This window comes from Sardina pilchardus, chromosome 11 (genome assembly GCF_963854185.1).
Source record: "Sardina pilchardus chromosome 11, fSarPil1.1, whole genome shotgun sequence".
Lineage (NCBI taxonomy): Eukaryota > Metazoa > Chordata > Actinopteri > Clupeiformes > Clupeidae > Sardina > Sardina pilchardus.
Window position 1 is genome coordinate 27,042,740 of NC_085004.1, and position 19,750 is coordinate 27,062,489.

At 44.0% G+C, this 19,750-nt stretch overlaps 3 protein-coding genes across 5 annotated transcripts in view; 1 reads left to right on the top strand and 2 right to left on the bottom strand.

Annotated features, from left to right (window-relative positions):
- Positions 1 to 5,180, bottom strand: part of furina (furin (paired basic amino acid cleaving enzyme) a) — a 110,268-nt gene extending 105,088 nt beyond the window's left edge. Inside the window, exon 1 of one of the 3 annotated variants that reach the window (XM_062548985.1) lies at positions 4,458 to 5,180. The gene's annotated coding sequence lies outside the window, so the exon portion shown is untranslated. Of the gene's footprint in view, positions 1 to 2,994; positions 3,116 to 4,258; positions 4,389 to 4,457 lie in introns of those variants that run through there. The other 2 variants (XM_062548986.1, XM_062548987.1) reach the window with 2 other exon arrangements.
- Positions 5,181 to 6,564: 1,384 nt separating this feature from the next.
- On the top strand, positions 6,565 to 10,452 carry LOC134095672 (creatine kinase U-type, mitochondrial-like). The gene is made up of 10 exons (XM_062549330.1): positions 6,565 to 6,671; positions 7,424 to 7,577; positions 7,775 to 7,973; positions 8,114 to 8,209; positions 8,522 to 8,743; positions 9,043 to 9,128; positions 9,224 to 9,347; positions 9,484 to 9,618; positions 9,733 to 9,858; positions 10,122 to 10,452. Exons 2-10 carry the CDS (start codon positions 7,435 to 7,437, stop codon positions 10,230 to 10,232), a joined length of 1,242 nt encoding a protein of 413 aa, XP_062405314.1. The 5' UTR covers positions 6,565 to 6,671; positions 7,424 to 7,434; the 3' UTR covers positions 10,233 to 10,452.
- Positions 10,436 to 19,750, bottom strand: part of LOC134095296 (stereocilin) — a 24,012-nt gene continuing 14,697 nt past the window's right edge. The window contains exons 17-30 of the mRNA XM_062548745.1: positions 19,511 to 19,569; positions 19,008 to 19,131; positions 18,610 to 18,692; positions 18,138 to 18,273; positions 17,190 to 17,386; positions 16,747 to 16,837; positions 15,882 to 16,041; positions 15,257 to 15,426; positions 14,466 to 14,621; positions 13,588 to 13,730; positions 12,910 to 13,058; positions 11,623 to 11,720; positions 11,045 to 11,192; positions 10,436 to 10,567 (exon numbers count right to left, since the gene is read on the bottom strand). Of these exons, the coding sequence (XP_062404729.1) occupies positions 10,479 to 10,567; positions 11,045 to 11,192; positions 11,623 to 11,720; positions 12,910 to 13,058; positions 13,588 to 13,730; positions 14,466 to 14,621; positions 15,257 to 15,426; positions 15,882 to 16,041; positions 16,747 to 16,837; positions 17,190 to 17,386; positions 18,138 to 18,273; positions 18,610 to 18,692; positions 19,008 to 19,131; positions 19,511 to 19,569 (1,803 nt within the window). The 3' untranslated portion in view covers positions 10,436 to 10,478. The remainder of the gene's footprint in view (positions 10,568 to 11,044; positions 11,193 to 11,622; positions 11,721 to 12,909; positions 13,059 to 13,587; positions 13,731 to 14,465; positions 14,622 to 15,256; positions 15,427 to 15,881; positions 16,042 to 16,746; positions 16,838 to 17,189; positions 17,387 to 18,137; positions 18,274 to 18,609; positions 18,693 to 19,007; positions 19,132 to 19,510; positions 19,570 to 19,750) is intronic.

Here is a 19,750-nt window from a genome sequence, read left to right on the forward strand (position 1 = left end):
GATTGTTTTCAAGGTTCATTTTGATGGCTTAACATATGGCATCTGTGCCGATACCCAGCCCTAAAGTGAGGGTCACGGAGACATTTCTGAAGGTTCATATCCAGCAAATCTTGCCAAAGTTTGTTAAGGGTAGTCACACATCAAAAACAAAATGTAGGCTACATTCTACATACTGTGGTGCATCTTTTAGTTGCCGATACTGTGCTTACAGTATTTAGCATTTATTTCAGGAGTTTAGAACTAATTTTCAGAAAAGAGAGAACAAATATCAAAAGTTGGTTTTAAATGGTGACTGAGTCATCATTTTGAATGACTGCACTTAGGCAAAGCAGTTTATGCCTACCGAGACTAAGAATGGCAGCACATACCATAATTTCCCAACTATTAGCCGCAGCTTATACATTGATTTTGCTAAATTTCCTCAGCTATGAGGTTAATACACGGGGCAGTTAATATGGTATTAATATGGTTTTGCTTCTTTTAACTGGCATAAAACACTGTCCTGCAGCTTATACACAATGCAGCTAATATATAGGAAAGTACTGTAGCTCACAAATCACATTTCAGGAAGAGCTCTCTGACTGCTAATGTATGCTTAATGCCAAACACCTTCTCAGAGTACTCAGCAGTACTTTTGTGTCACATAAATGTCCAACCTCAAAATTTTTTGCATTTTTACAGGAGGAGCAGCAAAAACAACCTGTTGTACTCGTTCAGCTACAATTTCTTCCTCTTCTACACCAAAGCAACTCAAAAGGAAAACCATAGGCTGCTGTAAATGTCAACACACTGTCTGATGAATAATACGTACAGTATATGTCCAAAATCATTGCTTTTCAGGTAAAAGAGTGTTGTTTCAAAATAATTGCACTTCGGGTCATCAAAATCAGTAGGCTACAGTGTCTATTTAAGACAGTCATTTTCTTGATTCAGTCATAGTATTATTCAGATTTTTTTAAAAAAAATAAGTTTAAATGGACGGTTCTTTTTCAAGCTATAGGTGAAAAAAGTGTTTTGTTTATCATTGTTTAGAATGGCCACATCACATTAGCCTGCATTCTTTTTAACGTATGCATGCTCTCAGATTTTTGATGTTTAAAACAACTTGCCGAAAAGTCTAGTTATAAAACATGTAATGCTTACAGTTACTTTTGAACTGCACTTCATCCAACCTTAGCCTTTTAGCGACCCTGCACTCTTATTCTCTCCCACATCTCATGCAAAAATCTCTGTTCTCTCTTCATGAAGTTAATATATCTAGGGAAAACGCTGCCTGCCTACTACTTTAACCAATCTTTTATTTAGCATTGCAGAGGTTTCAAACAACACTGTAGTTCAAACTGCATATAGGCTAGTTTTAGTCCATCAACTTTGGAAACTAGCAGAAGCAGCCTTTCGGTAACAGCTCTTTCTGCAGTTGAACGAAGTAGCCTATGAGCAATTAATGCTCAACACTGCTACTGTTGGAGGGTGTACAAAACAGATGACGTGAGAAGGTGAACATTCTATTTATAGTAAAAAGTTAAAAAATCATCAGAAGTGGAGATACGTTGTTTTCATCGACAGCGATGATATGTTCACTTCTCAGAAGTTGTGCCCCATTATGGTGACCCAAGTGAGTGATGACCACGGAACAAGTGATGGTATTTTCTTCCATCCTTTATCATTTCTTTCTTTTCTGAGTTACTTTGTCTGCTTTGCTACTTTCCACTGTTCGGACAGGATCTGCTGAACATTTGCCTGTGGCAATGTGCAGGGTACCACACGGGAAATTTGAGGGCAGCAAACATGCAAAACATCTGTACGTTCCCCTTTGAAGAGCATCTGCAAAACGTCTCATGGAAGTTTCATATGAATTCGAAATGGACAGTATAAGGCCCTAATGCCTAACAAATGCATTTTAAGGTTCAACACACCAAAAGCATTTAATGATTCTACAAGCAGACAAATTAAACCAAATTAAACCGAAACCGACACACTGTTTCTCCTAGTCGAAAAACTGCTGTGCAAAACCACACCTGAGTCTTTCTACGTGGGAGATGTTATCGCTGTTAAAAGCCTACAGTAACTGATGGCAGATAAGATGCCATACTCCTCTTGCAGGAAACACGGAACAGCCACAGTCAACCATGAAATGCAGCCCACTGAAACACATGCATCAAGTGAACGGGAGATGAAAAGTTGAACAACGAGGAAATGGAAGACAACAATGTGGGAGGCAGGGTGGCCGAGGACACAGACGATGGGGAACTCTGTCTAGCATCAGGCAGTCAGAGTAGCCCCAGACCTTCACCATCCATTGAAGTCAAAACAGACAGACATTTCCCTTTCAAATGGAGCTGCTGCTCCCCACTTACAGAGAGCCTCCATTTCTCTCCTCAAACGTTTGAGGATGACAGGGATAGCACATTTTGCAAGGGGTGAGAATAAAGAAAAGGAGACTCAAAGCATCTGTCGTCTTAAAGTATAGTCCAGACATCTCTTAAACCATACTGAGAGAGAGAGAGAGAGAGAGAGAGAGAGAGAGAGAGAGAGAGGCTGCTCCAAAATCATTGGGCAAATAAATTATTTGAAGGATTGTCATGAAAACAAAAGAAGGACTGTACTGTAAACAGACCCATCTTGCATATTATCTGCAATATCGAGATAGTTGGTCTGATGACGCTTCCAAGCACAAACATATAGCCTATAAATATATACTTTAAAAATCACAGCTTATCTTATTTTGGACACCCTATCTAAAAGTTTTCTTATCAAGTAATTCCCGCAAGCTACAGTAAGTTCTGCGGTCTCTGACTACTGCGATTAAAGTGAGCTCATAGCTCATAATAGACTACTTGGTTATGTTGTCAAGCAGAGCTAAATGAACCCTTGTCATTCAGTAAAAGACAAATCAACTGACCTTAGCTGCGCTTACACACAAAATAAACAAATAACACCAGCATCAACTAAATAGCAGACAAGATATGTGCAGGGGAGCAATAGCCTACTCACGTCAAAGTTCCAGGTCAGTGTTTGTTGAAGATGAACTATCGTCCAGTGTTGGAAGAAAGAAGGAGCGCACCTTGCCTAACAGGCTTTTTAACTCCGCACGCCCTCACTTCAAAAGCACGCCTTCCTTCGCAGCCCCACGTCACGGGGTGTAAAAAAAACTATTCAAGCAACATTGCATTCGCATCTTCGACTGAAGTAGTTGAATTTTATGAAACACTTAACATTTTACTTATATCATGAAACTATATCTTAAAGGTCATAACCATTACATTATCTAAACACCATGCACTGACTCTGCTGACTTACTGGGTCAGAATCCAGTTCATTTACCCTCTTATTCATGTATAGCCTAATCAAACCGAATATAAACTCAAAACCTCCTCTCAGATTTACCAGTTTCACAAGATCATATTTTCAACGAAGGGGCACAAATATGACTTCATAGAAATGTGGCCGTAGCCTACTGTACTACAATGAAAATGCAAGCGAGATGGAGAAAACGCATTAACCAAAAACTAAAGCGAAGGCCGAATCACTCAAAAGACAATCTCGCAGAAACATCAAGCCAACATGAATGTGAAAACACAGACGTCACGATTTCCAGTAGGGGTCAAAAATTATTTCACATAGCCTAGGCTAAGTGTTTCTTTTTTCTTTCAAACTCCGTAGTTATGCACATATTTTATCATAAATGTGATCTTACCTAGAGATTGTGACATTTGATAAGATACTTCATTTTACACAGGGACTAGATTGATGTTCCAGATTTTTGGGGGGAGGGGGGGTATCGCCTACTATTTTTTAACAGGATATTGCCTGCTTTTACCCAAATGAGTTGAGTTTATCCATTTTACTACAGATATCGGGTCATAATTTGCTCTGGGCAAATGTTGTCAATCCCAGAGGAGTGAGTCACATGTGACACCGTTCTGCGCTCATGGCTGATACGACTGGCTTTCCTCTATGTTCAATGTTTTCATATACGTAGGGTGAACTTGAACGAGACCAAGTCAAGTTCCCAAAGCCAATATGGGCTACTATCTAAAAATGTAACAACCTTGTAAACTTCTTTGCGTTAGGTAAACCAATCGGTTAGAACGTCCGTGATGTTTTCCCATGATTGCCATTAGCTGATTGAAATACCTCAACATTTTGCGCACCATTTTTTTTTTTTTTTCAGGAATAGTCAACTATAACAATTCACAAACCAGGTTTTCCTATCTATGTTCAAACAGCAAAGTTACAGCAAACTTCACATACATACCTGCTCATGACGACAACGTTACGAGTCGACTAACTTTAGCCTACAGGCAAAAGTTTAATCTTGCAAACACGGGAGAAAAGTTGGCCTCGGTTATAGGCTAACTAACGTTACCCAAACAAGTCCCACCCCGTCCCACGACATCAACATACAAACCACCTCACTTTGTCAGACGCAAAAGTGTGGTAACGTGACTACTTACCGTAGAAGTCTACCACAACTGCACGGAGTAGAACTAGAGCTGCGATATTCCCAATATTCCAAATATCCTTGTAGCCTGTGTTGGGCTCACGACTGGGAATATTTGTCTTCCGCTGGCTGTCAATAGCCTATACTGCGCAAGATCTCAGCTCCGAACACGTTTTCACCAAAATTATCCAAACAGTCTTGCTCTTGCCTTGAAAGACCAGTCTTGACTCGGGGTTCCTTGGAGTGACCGATCGGAATTTTACTTAAACCACGGAGGTCCAGAAAACAACCACACACCGTAGACACGGCTTCATGCTTCATTTGCAGCCCAGTGGCTTGTCCTTTTCAGGTGGCAGGGATCCATATACAAGGCAAACACTCAAGGCAGTTGATAAGTAACGTTAGCGAATGGGCTAACCAGCAGAACAGTTAGCCGCGTGTCTTAGATCCTCTTCCTTCTCACAGTCCGTAGCACATTACTTTACGACTATCCACATATCGCTCTATCTTGTACAGTACAAAGGGGAAACTTTTCGATGGCTTCTGCTACCCCCGTATATTACCCAAACACAATGTCAGGAAAGCGAAGTACGGCGGAATTGCGTCAGCCACATATTTGGTTGAGACATAAACCACCTAAACGAACATCAAATCGTTTCAAAAACAGTGAAATTAAATAAATAAACAACATAAAAAATACACCACCCCTCTACGAACAGCTCGGAGAGGTGGTCCACACTGCCCCTCAGGAAGTGCGTCATCAGTGAGGACTACATGGGAAAAACGAAACATCATTGGACACGCCCACTGAATTCCAGGATTAGGAATAAGCTTGCTTTCCCCATCTACAGGAAAAAAAGAGACAATGCACCTCGCCGACCCATTTCCTAAAGGTCACCGACAAATTGACGACTAATACTAGTTGTGGGAATAAACTAATACACACACACACACACACACACACACACACACACACACACACACACACACACACACACACACACACACACACACTCACATAAATATACACACATAATATATATATTATTATGGCATTTCCTTGATTGTTCAATTTGTATACTGTAAATCATTTTAATTAAATGTATTTATTACACATAATATTGATATCAGTATCAACCTATTTGCACTGTAGGCTGCAAATGAAAGGAGCTCATTGTATATGCATGCAGCAACAATTCAGATAGATAGATAGATAGATAGATAGATAGATAGATAGATAGATAGATAGATACTTTATCTAGATTGATTACCTTAGGCATCCAAAAAGCAACAATTCATAAGCAACTAGGCCTACATTTGTTATAATCTTCCATTATTATTTTGATGGTAAAGCACACCACTGCAACAATATTGCCTAAATGTGCTACTCAACATGTTAGCAGACCTTAATTTGCACCAACTGAGCTAATGGCAGTGCAATTGGTGGTGGTGGTGTCAGGCCTTTGTCCTTTGGGTTAGTTTGTGAGTTTTAAATCGTTTTGACCCAGGACTAAATTGCAAATACTAAATGCTCATTTTGCTAGGCGCTCATGTGAGTTTGTGTGTGTGTTTTTCCTCCTGAGTCCAATGCCAGCTAAATGAAAGTCGTTCATAAATCCATTAAATCCAGGCAGTCAACTTAAATGCAAATAATTGCCTACCACTGATCTCATGAGCAGCCCAGTCTAGACAGGAAATGAAGGCAGGCATTCCCCCTCTAATTAAAAACAGTCACTGTCATGGAAAAAATATATTGTTGGAATTTAGGTGACAGTGGTATCACGTTCAAGTGTAAAGTTTATTGTTATAAAACATTCACCATACAATGACAATAGTTGAAAGCATATCACTACTCATTCACCTTGTATCACTTTTGAAGACACAATGTTAGCACCAACTGAAAAAAAAAGTCTTTGTCAATTAATTTCATATATGATGATCAGAAATCTGTCTGGGCTCTGCTTAGAAAGAGGTCTTCTACAGATGAGTGTTCTACAGTATGCATCAGCTCTATGCTCTAGATTAAAATCTTTGCTGTGTGTGCTGTTGAGCTCTGTTCTAGAATCTTTGGTTCTAGATTCTAGTTCCAGGTTTGAGAATTTTTTGAACAGTCATTTTGTTCAAAGCTGTTTGTGGTTGCTAGGAAACGGTTATCCAGTAGGACCCGTTGGATGTCATTGCCAGAGGAGTCTTTGGTGAAAAAATCTACAATTCCTTGACAAGTAAAGTAAGTCTTTATTCAGTGTCAAATAGCTAAATAAGGTATAGCTTGACTGTGATCTCCTGGCGAATTTAAAAGGTTTAGATGTCAAAAAGGAGACAAATGAACAACCGCTTCGCTAGTTAGCGCTACCATAGATGGCATAGCTGCTAGCATTATTTGGTTTAGCATAGCAGCTAGCATATTTGATAAAGCTGTTAATATAATATCAGAGAATGTCTAATAAGACGGGCTCTGATAATATTTAAAGTGAGCAATGTGTGAATATTAGTTAGCTAGTTAGTTATCATATCATATGCATGTTTGACTAGCAACAAGCATAACAACAACTTAAGTTAGTTGTCCATGGCTAACTTGAATTACCTTAACATTACCTGATCTGAAGTGGGTTGGAAAAATAATGGATGCCTCCAGATAGGTAGCACTAATGTTAACATTAACGTTAATTTTAGGTAATTTGCCACCAACTTGTTAATATGTTTATATTTGTGTTAATGGTTCTTAGCAGACATCTTACAACAGTGGAAAGTAGGAGTGTGATGGATAACTCTTGCTGCTATTCTATGACTAGCTAGTTGTTGCATTCTTTTTATGTATTCACTTTTTAATTTGCTTTTTAAGCTGACTGTGTCAGCCAAAGCAATGACATTTTTTTATAATTATTATTTTGTTTAGTTGAAATTGTCTTTGCTTTTGTTGTCAATGTGTTACTTTGTGACCAATTTTACATTAGGCTAAAACATCTGTTTTTCTTTCAGAATATCAGAAAATGGCAGGTGTTTTCTCTAGAGTTCTGTCCTCTAGGACAAACATTATGTCTGTGATAGGAGTAGGAACTGTCGCAACAGGCTTACTGTTGAACCAGTATCAAGTCAACGCAGGTGATGGAGTTAGAAAACTCTATCCTCCCAGGTAAAGCAATATTTTCCATGCAGCTCAAATATTGACACTCCAGTTGGTCACTGACTTCAGTATGTTTAATATCCATGGTCAGAAATTAGGTTTAGGCCTAGTCTCGCCCCATGTATACGGACAACTTGCAGGTAGTCGTTCCCAAAATGCCTATTGTACACATCACAATTTTTTTGTTGTACTTCTCTCCATGGTAGTTCAGAGTACCCTGACTTGCGAGTACATCAGAATTGCATGGCCAGTCACCTCACACCAGCCATGTACGCCAAACTGTGTGACAAAAGAACACCTGGAGGCTACACTCTTGATCAGGCCATCCAGACTGGAGTCGACAACCCCGGACATCCTTTCATCAAGACAGTGGGCTGTGTAGCAGGAGATGAGGAGTCATATGAGGTATTAAGGGAATCGCTGTACAAATTGTGAACACAGTTTTGCCCATCCTAAATGTTAAAATGTACTGCAGAGCAATTATACAAGGCATTATACTCTTTCAACCACAACAAATGAAAACTGAAATCTGCTTTGATTGCCAGGTGTTTGCTGACCTGTTTGATCCTGTAATCAAGGAGAGACATAATGGTTATGACCCACGCACAATGACACACACTACAGACCTGGATGCAAGCAAGGTACAATGCAGTGCATTTCAATCCAAAACTTCCTTCGGAAAGTATCTACAGTATCTATGTACAGTAGTTGTCAAGGAGTCTCAAGGAAATGGTATGTAGAATACAACCAGATAGTATAGAACATATTAAACAGCCACCATTCTTGCCACAAGTTACTCTTGTCATTGATGATACACAGTAGGGTGTTGCTTTTGAGAAACGCAGTACCTTGCCCAGTAAATTCAGCACCATGGTGAATGACAAGTTACTGTATATGGAAATGTCTTCACCTCCTCACATAATCTCCCTGCTTGCTGATGTACATCCCACCAGATCCGCGCAGGCGTGTTTGACGAGCGCTACGTTCTGTCATCCCGCGTGCGGACGGGCCGCTGCATCCGGGGCCTGAGCTTGCCCCCTGCTTGCACCCGAGCTGAGAGACGGGAGGTGGAGAGGGTGGTGGCCGATGCCCTCAATGGCCTGAAAGGGGAGATGGCTGGCCAGTACTACAGCCTCACCAACATGACTGATGAGGAGCAGCAGCGGCTCATTGATGTAAGAGGAAAAAAGAAAATATACAGAGAGAAAGAAAATAAGACCCTGCTTCAGGAGATACACATGGAAATACTAAAAGTCTTTTAAATGTGTTGCCAAGTCGTCAACATTTCAGGCTGAGTTGTGTTTCAGAGCACAGACAAACATCCAAAGGAAAATCTTTCCTGAAATCTCACTGTTACTTTAATTGTTTACAGAAGTGTACTGTCAGCATCCATAACAAAACCTGATTTAGTTTCCTGCTGTGAACATAGATCAGAATGAGTGAAACCAGCTACTGATTCTGTATCTGCTTACAGGATCACTTCCTGTTTGATAAGCCAGTCTCACCTCTGCTGACGTGCGCTGGAATGGCTCGTGATTGGCCAGACGCAAGAGGTATCTGGTGAGTACATGACCAATGTGATGCCAATGTATCTCCACAAAGGGGTAAGCTTGTTAATGGCTGTAAACTTAACACTGCAACAATCTGGCCTCTAGGCACAACCATCAAAAGACCTTCCTTGTGTGGGTCAATGAGGAGGATCACACCCGTGTCATCTCCATGGAGAAAGGGGGCAACATGAAGAGAGTGTTTGAGCGTTTCTGCAAAGGCCTGACTGAGGTAAAAGAATGTGACTAAACAAAGCATACGCTTTGGGGAAAACCATAGTAATAGAGCCAATACGGCTCTTTTCTGCTGTGATCTGGTTTATGGTTATCTGGTTGGTTCAGTTGTAGCTCTTTGTTGGGGTTGGCAGGTGGAGAGGCTGATCAAGGAGAGAGGCTGGGAGTTCATGTGGAACAAAAGGCTTGGCTACATCCTCACTTGCCCGTCCAACCTGGGCACTGGCCTCAGGGCTGGCGTGCACGTCAAACTGCCCCGCATGGCCAAGGTGAGCTGCTTTCCAAAAGTCTTCATCCAGTGCATCTGCTACAGGATTGGACAGTCTGTGATTGGATGATTGGTGTTTTTTTTTTTTTTTTCGTCTGTCTCCTCTGGACTGCAGGACCCACGATTTAACCAGATCCTGGATAACCTGAGACTGCAAAAGAGAGGCACTGGCGGCGTGGACAGCGCCACCACAGGAACCACCTTTGACATCTCTAACCTGGACCGACTGGGCAAATCTGAGGTGAGACAGGCCAGGCCAGGAACATGCTCTTATATTTATATATTTGAAGTTATTTTTCTGATTTTGGGAATGGCGATACTGTGAGGAAAGGAATAAAATCTTTTAGACTTGACTGACGATAAAGTATGATGATCATCATCATCTTTTACTTTCAGTCATAATAATTTCACAGTCACTCATGCCTTCAGCCTCCCAGCGATGTGTCTTCACTGATGACTCCATGAATGCTGAGCCCCTTGTGGGTTTTCTTTTGCTGCGTGCAGGTTCAGCTGGTGCAGAGCGTGATTGACGGAGTGAACTACTTGATTGAGTGCGAGAAGAGGCTGGAGAAGGGGCAGAGCATCACCATCCCTGCCCCCACCGTGCGCAAGTAGTACACAAGCAGCACTTCAGCTCCGTCAGCACCATCCAGAACCAGAGCCGTCGCCAGTTCTCTCAATTGGAATTCATTCTGTTGTGTCCACTAAACATCAGCGACAACGCAAAAACGTCTCTCACTCATTCACCAGAGCCAACTGACAAGGATGTTGAAAAGAGCATGTCAATGTTTAATTACAAATGTAAGAATTCAATAAAGAGCCGTGAATAAATAAAGTGTGATCTCCATTCTCCATTCTTTTTCACAGTAGATGCCACAATGTACAACACAGGGACAGTAAGCACACAGTGAAGCTGTCAATGGGCCACTCTGAAACGCCTCCATTACGACCTGTGGAGAAAAACATGGTTATAATTTCATTACAGTGCAATTATCTCAGCACATGCCTGGGTCTGGTATTATTAACGTTATTACTGTTATCAAACGTGCTCCAGGGATAAAAGTTGGCTGTTATTGTCTGTTTCATAATGAAAATGAAAGACCAAGCTTTATATGAGAGCTGTGGTTGTAAAGTTGATGATTATTTTATTATACTGGACTGATAAATGTCAAATGAGGCCAGCAGTGCTCTCTTTAATAACATCTGACCCAAAGCCTGCTTTACATGCTGAATTTGCAGGGTCAAGACTGTGTGAAGGTGAAACAGTACGCTGTGTCATTTTTGTCTACCTACACTGTTTAACGTCCTTTGCTTCAGTCTCACCCATAACATACAAATTAAACCTTATTCTGTACGCTGCACACGTGCGTGCGTGCGTGCACACACACACACACACACACACACACTGGCCCTGGGCGAGTTCTGACCTCGGTGCTCTAGGATGACGTCCCCTTCGTACAGGGCCAGGTTGAGGGCCTGCTTCTGCTGGCTGTCTAGCTCGGCCCACTGCTCCTCCGTGACGGCGGAGGCCTGCTCCGGACCCAACCAGGACAGCTGGGATGTGCTCAGCACCACCTAAACCACACACACACACACGCACACACACACACACACACACACACACACACACACACACACACACACAGACAGCAGGGGGTCAAGGAGGGCAGGGGTTGTGCTCCTGCAGGGATGCACACTGGACACATTTACATAGATGCAGTTGGCAAGGGACAGAGTGTTCTTTTGTTGTTTACAAAAAGTATACCATCCCTGTACTTGTCATGCTGAACAACACCCAACCATTTTCTGGCATTAAATATTGATGAAGGAAAAAACACAGGAACAAAGCTACGGTTATAACCAATCAATGTAACATCAAGTAAATAAGGAAACCAACCATGTCCCTGCTGACTGCATCTAGGATTCCAGGTACAAACAACTCATAATACAAAACTGAAGTTCCAATAAATAATGTTGGGTTGTAAGGGTAAGTGTGAGAACATACGGCAAGTTTGTGGGGTGGGATGAGGGCAATGGCAGCCGGCGTGAGGCCCTGGATCTGGTCCTTCACCAGAGCAGACATCAACATGTCTTCCAGACCCACTGCAGGGAGGCCAATAAAAGAAAGAAAGAGAGAAACAGAGAGAAAGCGAGAGAGAGAGAGGTAGACAGAAGGGAGAATTGGGCAAACATTTGAATAAATAAATGAAAATGGGTAGGATAATGGAGTTTCCAAAGACAAAATATGTGGACAGAGGAGCTTCTTAACAGCCCTAAAACCATTTCATCTTCCGTCAAGGTCCATCCAGCTGGCCAACAGGGCTGGAGTAAATCTATTCTCTGGCTCGCTTGTAAATGTGTTTGGAAATGATGCTCTCTTTGTTATGCTCACAAAAGCTGCCTGGATGGAAAATGAGGCAGCTGGAAGCATAATGTGATTGATAGAAATGGTGTCTCAGACTAAAGTCGAGCCTCTTGCTTCTCCTGGAGGGATGGTTAAGTGTGCGGTGTGAGAGTTGCACTTCATCAGCGGTCCTGATTTGTGACACACTTCAAGCTGAGTAACATTCCCTCACACATCATCTTAGGTTACAAAGACAAAACAAAGTGGCTGCTTGGTTATGACCATTTGCTTTTGTTACACCCCAAGGAAAGTAAAAGCACTCAAGGTTTCATTGGGAGAGTCTGGAAATAATGAAAAATATGGGGACAATTTAAGGCTTTACGCTGTATTTTGTCCCCTTTTAACCGCACAGAACAGAGAGCTTTCTTCTGGGTGGAAAAAAGAAATTGCACAATTTTGTTCCTATACTTCCAAAAGACAAATTGCTACCATAACAGGCTCCACCTGGGTCAGGCTTTCAGGTCCTTTATTTAAGAGACATCTGAGGGCAACACGTGAGCAGTGAAATAGTGTTAGCAGTGTGTGTGATATCAGTATGGGGGTGTATCGGATAGCCTATAAAATGTATGTGGATAAGCACATGGCTTTAGCCTGCTTTCAATTAGAGATATGGACAAATGTACAAATAGATTGTATAGCATATAATGTAGAGAATTATAAGGTACTGTATTTTAAAGTTTAGTGTACAGTACTGTATGTATGGGGAAAGACTTGAGCATGAATTGCTTACTTACTAAGTATATATTCTATTATTTTTTTTATTACTTACATAATAGATGCCTGTAGGCAATATATCGCAGGAATTGATTCATGCATATGCTTGGTTGGAGCAACACAAACTGTAAAGACATGCGTGAATATGAGCTGCTTGTGTTGGCAGTGCCGTACCTGCCAGGGTGCCAATTTCTGTGAAGACATCCGAGGTCCATCCACTCACGGGCCCAAAGGCGCGGGGGCTGGCCAGCCGCGATACCACGGCCTCCAGCTGCTGCTCCGAGCAGGGCAAGGCCAGCTCCCTCAGGAACAGCGCCGCCAGACTGACCAGCAGTGGCCAAGCCCACGAGCCAGCAGAGTACGGCACGAAAGAAGAAAGCAGGGAGGCAGGGTGAAGAATGGTGGTGAGTGTGCTTCCCATAAACTATCACGGTTCATTTAGCCAGAAGGAGATCTCTTTATATCCTCTTTCTGTATTGTGCTCATTTTAATTCTGCATTTTCAGTATTGTGTGCTAAAACTGTCATTATCACTGGGACCTCCATGACACTGCGGGAGAAATGTAGTGAAATATGAAGTGCAGTCCTCACTGACTGAACATTGTTTGAAGTGGCTTATGTTTATTGAATCCAGGCACAGCAAATACCAAAAGCAAGAGAGCAGAAAATGTGGAAGTGTTTCACAAGATTACTTTACTGGTGGCTGCCTTTTCAAAAAGCTAATATTGTGCAGTCTGAACTCAACAATATTGTTGAGTTCAGCTGTTGTTCATGCAGTTCGGCTTGGTTTGATTGCATGGTTGATAACTTGGTTAAAGTAAGTCACATACTGTAATTCCGTCACGCTGCTCACCTAAGGTTGTGTGGGTCCAGTCGGGCAATCTCAGGAATGCTGAATCCGCAGATAAGGTGCCCGAACGATGCCAGCTCTGCCACTCCAAGCTGCTCTGGCCTCTGCCCACGTCGCCGCAAGATGCCAAGCAGAGCAGCCCTCATCTGAGCCACACAGAGGAATTCAGCTCAGTGGTATACCAGGGCAAGATGCATTATACAAGATGTGATTGTCAAATGGATTTACCTGTGGATTACATTGGCTACAGACCAACAATGACTGGTCTTGCATAAGAACTGAGAGATGAATTAAATGCAATTCTATGAAAGAATTAAGAACCTCATAAATAGCATAGGCCTCTGCCTACTGATCAACTGGTACAACAAGCTGCTTGTTAAAAAGAGATTATGGATCCACCTTATCTGTCTGAGTGCATTTACTGGCTTGGCTTGTAGTGTTCAGTCCTTTGATAATCATTTGTCTAATTTTGCGCCATGTGTATTGAATTGGAACAGACTGCAGATGAGGTACTCAAATGTTCCGAAACATTATAACTGCGAAAACTCAGACCATACGGAGAACTAATAGACTCTCGGAACTGAGTGTGTTTTCCATGCTTGCTCATTTGAGATGTCTGCATTGTTACAATGTAATGTTACTCAGAGGTGTCCCATAGGTGAGTGGATTCTTAAGGCCGGCAGCACCCACCAGACACGTACGCGGCGCACCGCAACAAGAAACAAATTAGAACTCCGTTGTTTTTAACGGGGCAAAGCCCACTGGAAACGTCCGCCACGCAGCAGCCGCACAGAGATAGAAAACTGTTCTAAAATCCTGTGCGTCAAGCCAACACCGCCGAACATCGCTGAACGGCGTGTCCGGTGGGCGCCGGGCTTTACCTTCTTTGGGCTCCAGTCCTGCAGGCTGCCTAGGTGGGCCACCAGGCCCAGGTCTGAGAGGTCCAGGGCCTGCAGCTCTCTCTCGCCCAGCTCTGTGATGATGGAGCCCAGCTGCAGCACCTGCTCAGGACGCATGGCTCGCACTGGTCTATAGGACTGCACACACACACACACACACACACACACACACACACACACACACGTACAAGCTCACGCACACACACACACACACAGTATACACAAATACACAGGTGAATGCACACGCACACATACACACAGATACACAAATGAACATTCACGAACCCACACACACACACACACACACACACACACACACACGCATACACACACAAACCGCGCCCCTGAATCATGCACTTTTTCTAATGAAAAGAAATACTTATTTTATTTGGCAGAGTATTATTGGTGTAGCTATCATTATGTGGTAAAACAATTTCCTTTAAAATGACATGAAAAATAACTGAAATATCCTAAAATAACATGCCACAAAATTAGCCTATTAGTCATCACTGACAAATGAGTGTGAGGCCATCCAAAAAATGAGGTTTCTTGGCAAGCACAACATTCTCTATTGCGCAAGCCCCTTAGAGAGCTAACTGGAGTACAGAAGATTACAGAAAAACGTCAACAGTTTCTGTTGCTGTTTCTACACGGCTCCCATATATGGCGTCTTTAAACATCTGATGTAACCATACCAAACGGAAAAAAGTGACGTATGCCAGTCTCCATAAGAGGAAGTGTGTGTCTGGGAGATGTCTCGGAAGAGGACTGACCTGCCTGAGTTTAGACCACAGCGTCCAGCGCTGGTCAGGGCTGAGGGCCGGGTCGCGGCCCACAAACTCCATGCACTGCTGCAGCTCTACGTCGGCCATGCGCTGGTACTGGGAAGTGTGCCAGGCCGAGGGGAAGGTGCCCTTGATGTCAGCGCAGGTCGGCACTGGCTCTGCCAAAGGACAAAGGTCAGCACAAGGTCATCAAGGTCGTGACCCTAATAAGTTATACCTGTGGTGCACACGCAGAAGCGGGCACCAACACCCCGCACGAGTACCCGTGTGGCATCGCGTCAACTGTGGGAACTCATCAACCGAATCCATCTCATGATTAAAACATGATGTGTTGTTGTTATTGGCCTTCTGAACTGAAGGATTGAATATTCACAATCTACGCTCTGGTAAGGCAGTTTGCTTGTGCTCATTCTCACTGCATTAGAATATATTTGTCAGCCGGCTGGCAGATTTACAAAAATGTGTCAAGCACTCTAATCATTCTTGAGGAAACTGACAAAGTCTGGCCTTCAAGCAGGCATGATTTTTTCCCCTTTTTTTTAAATTCCATTTCATTTTATATTCAGATTTATTTTTTTATTCTGCGGTAAAACAGGACCGGCTGACTCCGAACCTCTCTGCCTCCTGCGTCTGCCTTTGATGAGTTTGTGGATGAAGGTGTGGATCTTGTCTCGGAGGAACGGGGGCTGACCACAGGCCTGGCCAACATCACTCTCCTCCCATCGCCGCTGGCTCTGCAGGGTCTGCTCCACCACCTCAGCACCCAGCTGGTTCTGAAATTCACACACACACACACACACACACACACACACACACGCATGCACACACACACAGAGACACAACCACATGCGTGCACACACACACATACACATACACGCACACAGATACAGAAACAGTCACACACACATACACACACACACGCAAGCGCACACAGACACAGCGACAAACCACATGCGTGCACACACACACATACACATACACGCACACAGATACAGAAACAGTCACACACACACACGCACATGCAGACACGCACACATACACACACGCATGCAAACACAGTCACACAGGCACACAAATAAACACATAACCATTATTTTTTACATAACCCCACATACTGAGTTCTTGAATTTTCACAGGAAGACTAACAATTTTGCTTGGCTGAGACAGATGGCAGTGGGAACAGTGTGAATAATCTGTGGATGCCTTTAAATGTAGCGCTAGTTCTGCACGTCATTGTCCCCCTCTTTCATGCTCACCTTTTCTCTCTCTCAGAACGGAAGCATCTCTACCATGAAATACAAAACCCCAAATAACTGGCAGTTCCCCAAGCCAGGAAGTGCAACAACGTCACCCCCCCCCCCCCACACACACACACACACACACACACATCAACCCTCCCAGCCAACCCGGAGCCAATTGTCAAAAAGTTCTAGTGTGCGTGACTCATTCCGTGCAGCAGAGGCCTCTGCGGTTCTCACCAGAGGAAGATTGCGTATCTGCTTCAAAGTGAGAGCAAACACCAATCTGCCAACGTGCTCCACATCACCCACGTTCCAGGAACCCGGCTCCCTGCAACACAAAAGCCACATCACCCAGTTCACCACAAGCGGGACTTCACACTTCACACTTCAAACAAAATGCGCAAAAAGAGCAATCACAACTTCCTCAGTGCCAAGGAAAGCACTTTTAAAGTCATTATGCTGGCTCACGTCAGCTAATTTATGAACACAACACATCGCTCTGTGATTGGTGTCAAGAAAGCATATTTCCGGCCAGCAACTCGGCCGTAAATATTTCATGTGTCTCGTGCCCTCCAGGAGAAGTATAATGATGTGGTTGTATGTCATCACATGCCATTCATAATTCATCCGCCCCTTTTTTCCTCTCGCTTCCCGTTCGCGTCCCTCCCGGCGAGGCTCACCCGAGCAGGGCCTTGTCGGTGAGGAGCGAGGCCAGGTCCCGGAGGCTGTCCCGGGGCACACAGTAGCCCTTCAGCTCCTCCAGACGCAGCCGCAGGGCCGCCCGGTCCACCAGCCGCAGCGTGGCCCGGTCCAGGAAGGGAAGCAGCGGCCCCAGCAGGTCCAGAGATGACCCCGTCAGGCCCTGCTGAGAGATGCCCTGTCATAGCAGGAGAAGGAGGTGGAGATGGAGGTGGAGGTGGAGGAGGAAGAGGAGGAGTAGGAGGAGGTGGAGGAGGAAGAGGAGGAAGAGGAGGAGTAGGAGGAGGTGGCAGAGAAGGAGGAGGATGTTCATCATGTGAATGAAAAGGAAAAACTATTCATTACAGTTGGGTGCTACAAACCAGTGGTGAAGCCCCCCCCCCCCAACAATACAGCATTTTGGGTACCTATCAAAGCATTCACTTCATTGAGAGTTCTGAGGAAAATGGACTTGGCTTCCGCTACATATCTAAGTACTGTATATATGCTCCTTCAAACACGAATATCCGGTTTGACACAAATCCACTTTAAGTGAACAATTCTGCCAATAACACAGCAACAGCAGAGACACTCTTTTCTCGGGTGGACATCATGCTGTCAGCGCATAATATCTATTGATTAAACTCTCTGCTTCACAGCGGCTCTCTCTTTTCTCTGCAGCCCATCTCGCCTCTGCAACACCGCCACTGAAACTACCTGTGAGCGGAACAATCATCCCAGTCACGCATTCCACCTCCGGCCTGGTGCGACTCCCTGATGTAAGCGCTACATCCGTGGCCCTGGGGCGTAGCCGTTAACATTTATATTCTGAGCAGAGAGGCGCTTCACATGTGATTGGTATGAGTGCTGCTGCTATTACATTAGTGCTGTGTGATGCTTTGACAGGAGAGGACATTGGTGTCATATTAGTGTCATTCGTTTCGCCTTACGAGCACGTCGACGGCTTTGTCGGCCAGGGCCATCTGTTTGTGTCGGGCCAGCGTCAGGAAGTGGGTGAAGTTGTGGCGGATGTGCTCAAGGATGGCAAAGAAGGTGGTGTTGGAGAGGCTGTCAAGCATTCTCATCCTGGAAAAAAAGACATTATGTCAAGCTTACCAGCACACTCTTTACGTATAATATATACAGTACACACACACACACACACACACACACACACACACACACACACACACACATATCTAGATATATAAACACACACACACACACACACACACACACACACACACACACACATATATAGATACAGATACACATACACACATACACACATTTACCAAAGCAAGTACCCAGAGCTCATCTCAATTCAAGCTATCAGGCAACAGATATCCTCTGAAGCCACTTCATGTTCAAAGGCAGGGATTACATAAAGACATAAGAGGGAGAACAGACAAACAGTCGTACGGCAGTGTTGCGGAGAAGGACGGGTCCAGCTCATTGAGATCCATCTCAGGTCTACTCCTCAACTCCTCCACTATACACTTTCTCTGCAATAAATTGATGGGGCAGGATAAGGGGAGGGGAGGAAGAAAGGAGAGGAGGGAGGGAGGGAGGGAGGGAGGGAGGGAAGGAAGGAGGGAAGGAGGGAGGAAGATCCTCTGTCAGCCTATATTTCTCCACTCATGCAGAGTACAAACAAACCAGCATGCGGTGATGGATGGCAAGCTTTGTCATCTACATGGCTGTAATGCAGGCATTAATACAGAATAAGGGAGCACTCCTAGACAGAGGCAATGATAAGACTACGAGATAGATGGGAACGGGTGCGGAGGGGAGGGGAGGGGAGGGGAGCACTCCATTACCAGAGCTGGTCTCAGTTGTCCTGGCAACTTGCTGACAAACTGCAACAACTCAGGGAAGCCTGTGTCATTGGTCCAGAGCATCAGCCAATCACAGCTCATCCCTCCGGCAATACGGCCCAGAGTTCTAACCCAAAAGAGAAGTAAAATATGAATGCACTGTAAACAATAGGACACCACTGCAGAATCCCTTGTAGTCTATTTACACAGTGAAAGCTGATTCACTTAGCCATCTATACACCCCCATACATCATTCTCCCATTAACTAACGAACTGCTTAATTACATACAGTACATGAATTCATCAATTCATCTACCCACTCGACACTAAGCAGTCCATTAAGCTGCAGAAACCATTTCAACATTAAATGACATATACTGTAGCAGCACACTCCTTGACTTTGCAAGTGACATGCATAATGATGTCAGTCAAGTCTGCTCATTTCAACGAGCCGCACATATGGAGCCAGAACAAAAGAGTCGGCATGCGCTCCCAGGGGCACTTACCGCACGCTTTCCAATGTAATGTTCTCAACTTGATGGACCCTTCTAAAAAGCAGCTGAGCCTGGTGGGGTTGGTGGGGGTGGGGGGGGGGGGGTTAGAAGAAACAATAAAAACTTTGTGTGAGTTATCGAGTGAGCAGATGTGAAGGGGGGGGCGGGGGTGGAGTGTGTGTGCGGGGGGGTCGAACACACCTCGGGAGCCGAAGGCAAGCATCCATGAGTGTAGACATTACTTATTTATGC